Raw genomic sequence first — 13,692 nt, forward strand, 5'->3', positions numbered from 1 at the left:
CAAATCAATAAGACATGGATTTACACTTTAAAATAGAAGCGTTTATTAATAACCAACACCATTAATTGCCATTCATTTTCGTTGCAAATAAAAACAGCTAATATTCATTACGATATATAAACATTTCCTACGAAGTGCATAAATAAATTAAATGCAAATATATATATATATATATGGACACATTTGAAAGGAAATATTAAAACACGCTTACAATAAAAAAAATAACTGATGCAACAGTGGCGCACACACGAGCCGCGTTTCGCCTTTGTTTACATGCGCAACACTTCCTTCCGCGTGGGAAATTAGACCCGGACACTTAATTTATCGATAAACAAAGAACTAAAATCACGCAAACCTGTACATTTACTTTGAACATTCGACGAAAACCCAGAAGAGCTGTTAGCGGTGTAGAGATGTGCAGTGGAGCTGAGGGAACACGCGCGCGATCGAGCGGAGGGATACACACAGGAGCGCACGGCGGCGCGGCTGCGCAGACACGCGCAGGACACAGAGAGAGCGAGAATAAATGCTGGACTGTTGACATATTTCATTTCTGCTCTAAATAATCTCACGCATCGCGACTATGCCGGGGATGATGGACAAAGGGTCGGAGTATCTGGGGAAGGGTCGCTCGAACGGGACGAAAAGCCCGTCTAACGCCTCGAACGGACATTTTTCCGACGAGAGCGGCAGTGACGACGAGCACGGTATAGCCTCGAACACCCCTGCGGAGGTTGTTTATGCATATTGATATAATACAAGCAGTTTGATAAATTCGAAACCTCACACAATGGTTCTTGTTTTCAGATGTGGGCATGCGTGTGGGATCAGATTACCAAGCTAATATTCCTGAATTTGATCCAGGTAGGAATTAACTCTGCATTCCGCCTTTAAGAACCTGACGGACTGTGGTAGCCTCGGTACACCTTTAATAATTTGTTATATAATGAATGTACAGAAAGTCGCTTTGGGGTATTTTACGCATCGAATGGTCAATAATAATCTTTCAAATCGTTTTTTTAATATTATTGAATGATTTTGTATTCATGAAAAGCTTTTTGTGAAATGATGTTAGCATCCTCGCTTAGCCACTTATTAGCTAATATACCCAGCAACTTTGACAAATGAATGAATGTGAGTCCCGGGTTTATGCTGTTATGTGTTAATTTAAAACCACATATTTAATCAGGAAATAAGTTAGCGACTAAAAGTTGCTGAGTTGTTAAAGTAGTAATGTTGTGTGCCATTCAGAACTGAACTGAGAATCCTATTAAATTCCCATTTCATTCCTGAATCTAGCAAATAGGGCGCAGAATTGGAAATGGGAGCGAGTTTAACCCTCAAATACTTGCTGTAACTTGCAACACTTACGACCTTTTTAATAAACACTGGTAAAACTAAACTCGCATTAACAGTTTTGACAGGACAGAAATTACCAATTGAATTTCTCACACAAGAAGTTGCTGTTTATTGACGTTGTTTGGAACAAATTTAGTGACTTTGAAGTTGAAGTTTTTTGTTTCTTAATTACAAATGTTTACAAATAACTACTATAAATGCTGAATATATATATATATATATATAATGAAATGCAAACCTTTTTATTAATGAATAATGAAATGCAAACATTGCATGTGTTGTTTGTTTTCAATAGTACGTTCAGTTTAAGTAAACACTTTTTTTACATTTTAAACAATTTAATGATATTAGAATTATTTTTTTGACATGTAATACATACTTTTTGTGTTGGTGTTTTGTAGGTTCCACAAAATACAGTGATAAAGACAATGGTGGCATGTTGGTTTGGTCTCCATATCACACAATAGTTGATTCGAAATGTAAGTTTTTGCAACTTCCATTTTTTTGTCATTTACATGTTTTTATTGTGAAAAATACTTTCATATTTATATTGTGAATAATGCAATTTGTGTCTGTAATACATCCCCCCCCTCCCCCACAGTGGACGAGTACATTGCAATCGCGAAAGAAAAGCATGGCTACAACGTTGAGCAGGTAAGCTGCGAGAACAGCGAGGTCAAAGGTCACTGTTGTCAGGGATGGCTGACGTAAGGATGCTCCTCTTCTGTGCTCCGCAGGCTCTCGGCATGCTCTTCTGGCATAAACACAACATTGAGAAGTCACTCGCTGATCTCCCCAACTTCACCCCCTTCCCTGACGAGTGGACGGTGGAGGACAAGGTGCTGTTTGAACAGGCGTTCAGTTTTCACGGGAAGAGCTTCCATAGGATCCAGCAGATGGTGAGTCGCTGCCAGGATTCCTGCGGGAACAGTGGCGTGTCTTGAAACTAAGAGGGTTAATCTCATTATTAACGTGTCTAGACCACGTTTAATCTCAAAATCAAAAAGAGAGAGATAATAAGTCACAATTTGGATAAAGAAAACAAAACCTTTTTTAGCATCCCAGGACTTTTTGCATTGATATATTTTATAACAAATTTTAAAATCAAATGTTCTCATTATAATTCATCCAGGTTTAAATGATTCTCATTATGTTCTTGATATTGTAATAGAGTGATCTTTCATATTATTTTATTAGGTTACTGAAATGCATTTACCGTTTAATCTAAATTAGCATCATTTACAATAATTACTGCCATTATGTTTAAATATCCCGCAATTAAACTTTTTTTTTTGTTTTGCTTTATAGGTGAAAATTTTACAAATTTAACATTTCTTATTTTTGCATCAAGAGGTCATGTGCTTAATTATTATTACAATAAAAAATTACATTTGTAAAAATGTATAACTTATTATATATTACTAATATATTAATTTATTTGTATTATTTATGTTTTATGTTGGGATAACATTAGTTTTATGAGATTCACCCTATTGAAGTCATGAGATGTCACTTCATAGGAAGTGGCAACCATCGTTATTTGCCTTTTTTCGTCATTAATTCTAGAATTTGATACTTGATTGTAGTTGCCGGACAAATCCATATCCAGCCTCGTGAAGTACTACTATTCGTGGAAAAAAACACGGTCCCGGACAAGTCTAATGGACCGGCAAGCGCGAAAGCTGGCGAACCGGAATAATCAAGATGAAAGGTCATTCGTTCTTTGAGCTCAGCATTTAGTTTTTAGCCTTTCTAATGTTTCAGGGACTCACTTATTTTTGTATTTGATGTATTAGTGAGGAAGAGATGGAAGAGGCCAACCCCATTGAGGCCAATGACAGTGATTATGACCCTACGAAAGAGGCAAAGAAGGAGGTAATGGCATTATATAATAACATCTCAATCATGACAACTCTCGAAATAGTTTTAAAGGGGTGGTATAATGCTCTTTTCTCAAGATGTAAAATAAGTGTCTGATGTCCCCAGAGTGTGTGTGTGAAGTTTTAGCTCAAAATACCCCACAGATATTTTTATATAGCGTGTTAAAATTGTCACTTTTTGAGCGTGAGCAAAAACGCACCGTTTTGTGTCTGTCCCTTTAAATGCAAATGAGCTGCTGCTCCCGGCACAGGGGGCGGAGCTTCAACAGCTTGTGTCCTGAAAATTTTAAAACTTTGTTTATGCTTAAATTTATGTATCTGATGTGTAGTTAACTATCTTCTAATCATTGATTAGCATATTCTGTCTTGATCATCTATAAATCGTGTTCAGGGGGCGGGGTTTATGTAAATTCTAGGGTTGGTGATGTCACTAACCCAGGAGGAATGTGGTGTAGTCTCTACCAGCCGTTTGTTGTAGTCCTTAAAAAGCGATTTCTTTAAAGGCAAATATCTCCCTTTGCTTTGAACTTTGAGCGTTGTAACTTTGCAGATGTTGTTTATGCTCAAACAGCAACATTACACACTAACTTAAGTTAGAAAAGTGAAATCATACTCAAACACCCCGTTAACATGTTATTGAATATGGCAGTGTTACTGTATTTGGTCTAAGATGTGCTGCTGCATGAATAGACATACAGTAATCCTGTATCAGATCTAGGCAGGTGGAGCTGGGGGGGTGGAGGGGTTCAGGGGAACTCTGCAGGACTAGCTCACAGCAAACCCTGAACCAGATCATTTGGATGTCTGAATCCAAGGATCAGCAGAGGCCAATCAGCTTGTGCCATGCTTTAGTGATGTGATTGCTTGCAGATTGCATTTAAAGGAGCATCAGCCGGCGCCCTCTAGAGTTTTTTTGTTGAACTAGATATATTCGAAGTCGTGTAACCAGGACTTGACAAATGCGGGTGTATTCCAGCGGTGTCACTCCTCTAGCCCCTTTGGTGGCTTGAATTTTATGTAAATGACATTTTTCAATTGTAGTCTTTTTAAGAAGGCATTTGAAATGATGAAGTGCAACATCTAGTGTTGTCAAATATATAGATTTTTCGATACAAGGTGATCCTGAGACCAGCTGCACGTTCTCGCTCTATAATCTCTCTGACAGCGAGTGACACACACCTGTGTGTTCCTTTACTCACTCGCTTCATTTGCTCCTGATGAATATTGTTGGTGTTACAAGGCTGGAATTTCGGTGCGGGATTGTGTGTATTGAGCATAATTTTACCCAAAGTGTGTGCACATAAACACTAGTATATTGCTATATAAAACAGTATAATGAACCCGTCCGTACTGTAATGCCAAATGTCTGATGTTACCAGTAAAAAGTGGCTTACATTATTTTAAATACACTCACCTAAAGGATTATTAGGAACACCTGTTCAATTTCTCATTAGTGCAATTATCTAATCAACCAATCACATGGCAGTTGCTTCAATGCATTTAGGGGTGTGGTCCTGGTCAAGACAATCTCCTGAACTCCAAACTGAATGTCAGAATGGGAAAGAAAGGTGATTTAAGCTATTTTGAGCGTGGCATGGTTGTTGGTGCCAGACGGGCCGGTCTGAGTATTTCACAATCTGCTCAGTTACTGGGATTTTCACGCACAACCATTTCTAGGGTTTACAAAGAATGGTGTGAAAAGGGAAAAACATCCAGTATGCGGCAGTCCTGTGGGCGAAAATGCCTTGATGCTAGAGGTCAGAGGAGAATGGGCCGACTGATTCAAGCTGATAGAAGAGCAACTTTGACTGAAATAACCACTCGTTACAACCGAGGTATGCAGCAAAGCATTTGTGAAGCCACAACACGCACAACCTTGAGGCGGATGGGCTACAACAGCAGAAGACCCCACCGGGTACCACTCATCTCCACTACAAATAGGAAAAAGAGGCTACAATTTGCACGAGCTCCCCAAAATTGGACAGTTGAAGACTGGAAAAATGTTGCCTGGTCTGATGAGTCTCGATTTCTGTTGAGACATTCAGATGGTAGAGTCAGAATTTGGCGTGAACAGAATGAGAACATGGATCCATCATGCCTTGTTACCACTGTGCAGGCTGGTGGTGGTGGTGTAATGGTGTGGGGGATGTTTTCTTGGCACACTTTAGGCCCCTTAGTGCCAATTGGGCATCGTTTAAATGCCACGGCCTACCTGAGCATTGTTTCTGACCATGTCCATCCCTTTATGACCACCATGTACCCATCCTCTGATGGCTACTTCCAGCAGGATAATGCACCATGTCACAAAGCTCGTATCATTTCAAATTGGTTTCTTGAACATGACAATGTGTTCACTGTACTAAAATGGCCCCCACAGTCACCAGATCTCAACCCAATAGAGCATCTTTGGGATGTGGTGGAACGGGAGCTTCGTGCCCTGGATGTGCATCCCACAAATCTCCATCAACTGCAAGATGCTATCCTATCAATATGGGCCAACATTTCTAAAGAATGCTTTCAGCACCTTGTTGAATCAATGCCACATAGAATTAAGGCAGTTCTGAAGGCGAAAGGGGGTCAAACACAGTATTAGTATGGTGTTCCTAATACTCCTTTAGGTGAGTGTATATCTAGTCAGTGACAGAATGTTTGTCTAAAATAATCCTGTATTTTCGGCTTCAGAATCATGAATATTGTTATTCTGGTGTCTCTATTGTCCTGTGCTTTGGGTTTCCAGCACCGAGTCAAGACTATTCATTTACACACACAATGAAATACCAAATTTAGCATTTTAATCAACAGTTAAAAAAAATTGTTACCCTTTTATCACATGTCTTTGAGCATCGCTATAATATTGTATTGTTATATGTATCGAATCGTGACATGAGGGTATCGTTACACCCCTAGTAATGTGATTCCCCCCCGACAGACTCAACCAGAGCCTCAGACACTGAGCTCCAAAATGGGGTTGGGCCGGCGAGAGCACCAGACGCTGCAGCACCGGCACCACAGCCAGCGCTCCAAGTGCCGGCCGCCCAAAGGCATGTTCCTCACGCAGGAGGACGTGGTGGCGATCTCCTGCAGCTCCAGCGCGGCCAGCTCCGTCCTGCGGCAGCTCGACACCGAGCTCGTGTCCCTCAAGCGACAGGTGCGCGCCTCACCATCACTGCTAACACTTTACAGTAGGGCTCATTAGTTAATGTATTCACTATCATGAACTAACCATGAGCAACGCATTTGTTACTGTATAAGTTAATCTTTGATAATGTTAGTTTACACAAATACAGCTGTTCATTGTTTGTACATGTTAGTTCACAGTACATTAATGTTAACAAGATTTTAATAAAGTATTAGTAAATGTTGAAATTAACAAACATTAATAAATACTGTATAGAATTAGTAAATGACAGTCAAAGCCTTTGAAGAAGATTTTAGATGTCTTCTTTCCTGCTCACATTTTCCCCTGGTTTTCTTTAGGTCCAGAATGCCAAGCAGTTAAACAGCGGACTTAAACAGAAGATTGAAGATGGCATTGATGAATTCAGACTGCCTGAGGTACTTAGACTTTTACTTGTGCGCACTTCAATCTGAAATCGGTCCGGTTTTGCTTGCATGTTAATATCATTAAAGTGACGATGAGTCAACTTTTTTTCTATAGCGCTTTATACAATACAGATTGTTTTACTGATGATCTAATGATCAGATTGTTTGACTAACGAATAGTGGTCGACCGATATATTGCCATTTTTAAAATGATCTGCATCAGCCGATGAGTTTTTCTGATTGGCCGATGTGTTTGAAGCGGGACTTTTATTTTGACGGGCGGCGCTGAGAACACCAGCGCCTGAGAAGAGAACGGCAGCGTCTGATCACACAGCGCTCACTCACACTCTCCGTCTTCATTAGTTTACGATCTCTGTCAGTCACATCTAATACTTTGTTAGACAGAACTGGTAAACAAAGAAAGTAAATGATATGCGAAAAGGTAAAGCCTTTGCATTCATATTATTTGTAACAGAAAAGGCAAACAATCATACTTTCTCATTTACTGTCAACATTCAGCAAATGCGCATCTACATCATTTAAACAAGTAGTTCTGCAAAAAATTATGTCATCGTCCAGCTCAGTTCAGTTCTCATATAACGGCGTCAGTGCAGTCAGATCAATGATACTGTTGAATATTGAGTGTCCCCAACGGTTTAACAGCAATGTTGTGGTTGTTCCAGTGCACCCAGAAGATTAACGCCCGCTGGACGACAGACGAGCAGCTCTTGGCAGTACAAGGTACTTGAACCGAAAACCCTATCCGTTTCACAACTGTTCTTGTCATTCATGACGTCCTTTTTTGCACCATTCAACCAGGAGTACGAAAATATGGGAAGGACTTCCAGGCTATTGCTGACGTCATCGGGAATAAAACTGTGGGACAGGTGAAGAATTTCTTTGTGAACTATCGGCGGCGGTTTAACTTGGACGAGGTGCTTCAGGAATGGGAGGCGGAACAGGGAACGCGCACTCCCAACGGAGATGGAGCCAATTCTGGAGAGGATGGGAAAAACAGCAACACCTCCTCAGGGAAGAGCACAGATGAGGAAGAGGAAGAGGTAAGGGTTTGGGCTGGGGATCCATACAGATGTCCCGATTCGATTCACGATTATCATTTATTTTATTTTATTTTATTTTTTATTCAATGAACGAAGATTTCACTGGCACCACCACAAAATTAGTTATAGCCTAAATAAATATAAAATGTGTTTTATTTTTTTACCCACGAGTCCTTTTATTGTAATAAATTAGGTTATGACACCAGTGAAATGTAACAATTCTCAATGTAAATTTCAGAGATTATTAAAGACAAGTAAACAGTCATTTTAAAGAAAGAACTAATAATTAAACTTCAAGCAATAGCACAAATAAATAAATACAACAAAGCAAAGATACAAATGAAATAAACAGCTTTTAAAGGTTTTTCAGGGACAGAAATAGAATCAATGTAATCAAATATTAAATGACACTCCTTATAATCTTCACTGTACAAATAAAATAAAGGTTAATCCTTATTCAACTTAAACCTGTCGCGATAATCAATATATCAACTGATCTCACGATATATGTTGTTGACGAGATATATTGTGGATTTTTTCCAGTCCACTGTGCGTTTTTTCCCATTGTTTTCTATGTAAACGGACGTGTTTTGCAGTATAACGGCGTCATAATCATGCGGTGCTCAAGTTATAAGAAGTAAAAAATAATTTAAACACGCCTCTAGAAAAAGTTTTATCAGCAGATTTGGCCTGTCGAGGTCTCTGTGACTTTGCTCATATGAACATCTGAATAAGTAGGGTTTGTGTTTTTCAGCAATAGTGTGCACCCTTACTTTACAACCTTTATGGCTCATATAGTTTGATATAGTGAATACGGATGAAAAAACGCTTCAATTTTATTCAGACGCCCAAACTGAGCAAAAACGTACTTTATCAAGCATCAGAATTTTATCTTATATAAATATCAGCATCTGCACCAAATTGCATATGAAGCACGGAATGTTTTAGAATTAAGGCCTGTGCACACGGGGACGATTATCGCGCACGCTTATCGCCAACGTTTAACGCCTCGTGACTAAACAAAGGGTCGCCAATGTATGTATGCACACGTTCAGTCAGCGCATCACCAGTGAAATCGCTGGAACACAAAGACGTCTCGAAAACCGCCGGCAATAACCGCGCGCGCTAATCGTCCCGGTGTGCACGAGGCTTTATGCTAATAGACCTTTTACTTGCTAAAAAGTCTAAACTATCTATCAGATGACAGAAGGCATGTAGTAGATTGTGTGCGACAGGTTTTACAGGCAAAGTTTTGATCATATTGCTAATTTAGAAGCCTTAGAAATTGTGTATCAAATGAACAGTGGGCTTTAAAATGTCAGGTAACCCTTTACAATAAGGTTCATTGTTTTTTCATGTTAATTCACAGTGCATTAATGTTAAGATTTTAATTAAGTATTAGTAAATGTTTAAATTAACATTAACAACAAATAATAAATGCTGTATAAGTGCAGTTCATTATTAGTTCATGTTAACTAATGAACCTTATTGTAAAGTGTTACCAAATGTCACATGTTTGACTGAACGACTCCTTTAATAACCAAGATGAGTTGTTTTTGGTTAAACTGTTCTTTTGTGGTTGTGCTCTATGTAAAACCTTGTCTTCTCTCACGATTAGGGTCAGGTGACCCCGGCCTCGGGCCCGTCTCCCGTAGCCGCATCATCATCATCATCTTCATCATCTCTGCCGGCCTCGCTCCACCAGCCTCCGCCTCTCCTGCGTCCCTCTCTCCCCGCCACCCCGGCGTTACACCGCCAGCCTCCGCCCCTGCAGCAACAGGCCCGCTTCCTGCAGCCCCGCCCCGCCCTGCACCAGCCGCCCCCCCTCATCCGGCCCTCCGCGCCCCTGCCCCCCCGCCTCAACCCCAGGCCGGCCGCGCCCGTCCCAGTCCCAGCGCCGGGGCCGCCACCGCCCTCTCTGCTGGAGACGCCCTCCTCCTCCTCGCTACACTGACCTGGTTATACACCTGTGGCGGTGCAGGGGAAGGTAACCGCTAGCTAGCAGTGCTCATGTGAATACTAGAAAAAGAGGATTGTTTTAAACTGTATATATTAGTTATGTAACTGTCTATTTATTTGAACTGATTTTCTTTTTGATTTTAGGTTTTGTAATCATGTTGTAATCATGTTGTACTTTAAACGTATAGTTCACCCAAAAATAATGAAAATTAGCCCATGATTTACTCACCCTGAATCCATCCTAGGTGTTTGACTTTCTTCTTTCAGACGAATACAATCGGAGGCTCCTGGCTCTTCCAAGCTTTATAATGGCTGTGATCGGCTGTATATTTTTTGGAAGTCCATCAAAGTGCATCTATCCATCATAAAAGTGCATCTATCCATGATAAAAGTGCATCTATCCATGATAAAAGTGCAGATAAGTGCATTTATCCATGATAAAAGTGCATCTATCCGTGATAAAAGTGCAGATAAGTGCATTTATCCATGATAAAAGTGCAGATAAGTGCATCTATCCATCATAAAAGTGCAGATAAGTCCATCTATCCATGATAAAAGTGCATCTATCTATGATAAGTGCATCTATCCATCATAAAAGTGCAGATAAGTCCATCTATCCATCATAAACGTGCATCTATCCATCATAAAAGTGCAGATAAGTCCATCTATCATCATAAGTGCATCTATCCATCATAAAAGTGCATCTATCCATGATAAAAGTGCATCTATCCATGATAAAAGTGCATCTATCCATCATAAAAGTGCATCTATCCATGATAAAAGTGCATCTGTCCATCATAAAAGTGCATCTATCCATGATAAAAGTGCATCTATTCATCATAAAAGTGCATCTGTCCATCATAAAAGTGCATCTGTCCATCATAAAAGTGCATCTATCCATGATAAAAGTCCATCTATCCATGATAAAAGTGCATCTATCCATCATAAAAGTCCATCTATCCATGATAGAAGTGCATCTATCCATGATAAAAGTGCATATTTCATCATAAAAGTGCATCTGTCATCATAAAAGTGCATCTATCATCTAGCACAGGCTCCAGGGTTAATAAAGGCCTTTTATTAAATGAGAGTTTTGGGAACTTGAGTTTGTGGGAGGAGCTTGAGTTTGTTGGTTTGTTTGTTTGAACCTACTACTACTACATCCTACGTCGACATTGTCATAAAGTGTTTCTTTAGTCGATAAAATATGGATATTTTTCTTACACGAACGCATCGCTTCACTTCAGAAGGCCTTTATTAACCCCCGGAGAGACGTCGAGCACTTTTATGATGGATAGATGTACTTTTATGGACTTAGAAAATAGTGCCCATTCACTGTCATTATAAAGCTTGGAAGAGCCAGGACATTTTTCAATATAATTCAGATTGTGTTCGTCTGAAGGAAGAAAGTCATACACACCTAGGATGGCCTCAGGGTGAGTAAATCATGGGGTGATTTTCTTTATTTTTGGGTGAACTACCGAAACAACCTTCAAGTCTTTAAAATATTGTGTTCTGTCTCGGCACTTTCCTTGTTGTACCTACGGTGTACCGGCGAACCTCTTTAAACGTGGGGTTCGCCTGGCATCTTGTTGTTCTTCTGTGTTTGTGATTGTCATGTTATGTTGTTTCATATTTTAATATTTGGTGCTACAGGATGACAGAAAATCACCTGTCCTGATTCTTTGCCAGATTCTCTTGCCATCAAAGTGCTCTTAACAAGTAAGAAAATATAATGAATCACTAATGAAAATCATAGAAGAATCTTACTGTCACTTTTTCATGAGTTTTTTTTTATTATTTTTTTTATAGATGCCAAAAACTTTCTTAGTCCCTTGAGTATAAAACACTTAATTTCAACGTCAGCTCATTATTTTTGTTAATTAGCATTAATTTTGGTTTCTTTATAAACCTGTTTGACTTGCATAAATGTGTGAAGGATCCACACTTTCCCACCAGACATTAAGCTGTGTTTCATTAGTGGCGTGCTGTTGGTTGATCAGAGCATGTAGCGTTACTCTGTTTTCCACCCCTGCGGAAAATGCAGGATTGGGATGAACTTCGGATTGGGGATCAGTAGGCCGTGGTTAAGTGCACATCGTTTTCAAATTAAGGTCTATATTCTGGTGAAACCTTTCTTCTGAAAAGATGTTTACTTACTCCACGGCTCTAAATGTAACTGTGTACATGTAATGAGCATTATCCCAATAAACCAATGTGCATTCTTTCCCTGTTTATTCTCTTCTGGAAACAATGATGATGACAATGACAATGTAGTTTATATGTCTATGTGGTGTTTTTAATCTGCTTTAAGACAAACCATGTGTAAATTCATAAGTCGACACCATTGCTGAGTATTTTCTTCTTAAAACTGCAGTGAACCAAAGACAGTCTCAAAAACACACTTTGAAATCACTGGTGTTTCTGACGTCACAAACTACCTTGTAACCAATCAGATCAACGTGTGATCGTCAACCAGTGGATCTCTGAGCTGAGTGAGTGAGTGGAGGCGGGGCTCATTTGCATATTCATAGAACCGCGCATACTAAATGAGGCAAGGGTGTCGAGTTACATTCAAGGCATGAAGATTTTTTTTTTTCAAGGAAAAAACATTTAAATATGTAATTCTGGTGATCAAAGATGAGTTCTAAGGGATAAAATTATTGACCACAGGGGGACTTTAATAATTTTTCATTGTGTCCTTAATAGCACACAAGAATGTGATGAGAGAAACAAGTTGAGGTTTTTTATTTTTTTTATGTTTGAAGAATGTTAGTGAAGAAAGTATTTTTGCTCCAGTAATTTTATTCTAATGAATAGATTGACTTTACACAACTGTATAACCCAGTATTACAGATGTTTGGATATGCGGATATTCAGTCACGGTAAATGTTCTGAAAATAGGTATTTATATGACCGGGTTAAAACAGACATGCAACAGATTTGAAACTGTCTTGTTGAGATTTTCAGAAACTGAAATGTTGAACTGGTTATGGCAGTCGGGTAAATGCTTCAAGATGACATTTACATCATCAGAATTAATATGGGAATATTCTTGTGCATAGAAGCAGTCACTGTGTAAACCTTTTTTCCACTTGTGTACCATTTTCTCCTGGTAAAATTATTCATAATTTCTCTTTTCTTAATAGTTCCTTAAAAGATTTGTGCTGTTTTAACCAGATTTTTTTATTTATTAAAAAAATAAATCAGTTATGATATTTGTGAGTGTGGAACTCAAGTTTTTAAAAGTTATTTTGGTATTGGTTTGATACTGTATGCAGTTGGCTGCATCTTGACAAATGGTACGTCTTTAAACAGTACAAAACATTTTTTGGACGATGTTTTATGTTCAATATTCCTTTTAGTACCTTTTCTTTTATAAACCCTTCATTTTGAAATTTTATTTTAAAGCGGGTTATAGGCAGCTCAGAGTGTTGTGGCATTATATGCAAAATAATGAAAAGTCCCCTTAAATGTGTGTGCCCAACGCATGTTCATATGTGAAGTGTTATAATCTGTCATATGGAAACATTAAAACACGTTTGAACAGACTAGTTTAATTTTCGTTTAATTTTAAGTTTCATTCTAGCGTGCCAGGTACACTTCCGTGTCTGTTTGACGTCCTCTCTCTTATTTTAGTTTAAAGATGCGTTAATGTGTGTGTCGGCGTTTTAACCGCATTCTATTTCTGTAATAATTTCGTTTATAGAAACTTCCTGCAATGCGCTTTCCGTCCACAAATTTATGAAACCTACTATCGCCAAGACCTCCCTCATGAATATTCATGAGACCTTACGTGGTAAACATCCCGTGACGTTGCCTCATTAATATTCATGAGCCCGGCCTTTGCCGTAGTAGGATTGGTCAATGCGTGTTCCGTTCCTTTTAAT

At 39.1% G+C, this 13,692-nt stretch overlaps 1 protein-coding gene across 2 annotated transcripts; it reads left to right on the forward strand.

Annotated features, from left to right (window-relative positions):
• The first annotated feature begins 463 nt into the window (after positions 1 to 463).
• On the forward strand, positions 464 to 13,348 carry rcor3 (REST corepressor 3). Of its 2 annotated transcripts, XR_013823065.1 has the most exons (13): positions 464 to 707; positions 808 to 864; positions 1,761 to 1,838; positions 1,961 to 2,013; positions 2,097 to 2,258; positions 2,946 to 3,070; positions 3,156 to 3,234; positions 6,169 to 6,387; positions 6,717 to 6,794; positions 7,466 to 7,523; positions 7,602 to 7,843; positions 9,462 to 10,085; positions 11,160 to 13,348. XR_013823065.1 is itself a non-coding variant. In XM_079889672.1 (12 exons), exons 1-12 carry the CDS (start codon positions 584 to 586, stop codon positions 9,795 to 9,797), a joined length of 1,611 nt encoding a protein of 536 aa, XP_079745798.1. In that variant the 5' UTR covers positions 464 to 583; the 3' UTR covers positions 9,798 to 13,348. The 2 variants fall into 2 exon arrangements, 1 of the variants encoding a protein (XP_079745798.1); XM_079889672.1 differs by having other exon boundaries at positions 9,462 to 13,348.
• Positions 13,349 to 13,692: the final 344 nt, after the last annotated feature.

Source organism: Squalius cephalus (genome assembly GCF_949319135.1).
Source record: "Squalius cephalus genome assembly, chromosome: 13".
Lineage (NCBI taxonomy): Eukaryota > Metazoa > Chordata > Actinopteri > Cypriniformes > Leuciscidae > Squalius > Squalius cephalus.

Bases quoted from the DNA above. Each gene is read 5' to 3' on its own strand.
- rcor3 (XM_079889672.1), top strand. From the start codon at position 584: ATGCCGGGGATGATGGACAAAGGGTCGGAGTATCTGGGGAAGGGTCGC. The intron at 7,524-7,601 runs GTACTTGAACCG...CCATTCAACCAG, and splicing joins GCAGCTCTTGGCAGTACAAG to GAGTACGAAAATATGGGAAG. The intron at 7,844-9,461 runs GTAAGGGTTTGG...TCTCACGATTAG, and splicing joins CAGATGAGGAAGAGGAAGAG to GGTCAGGTGACCCCGGCCTC.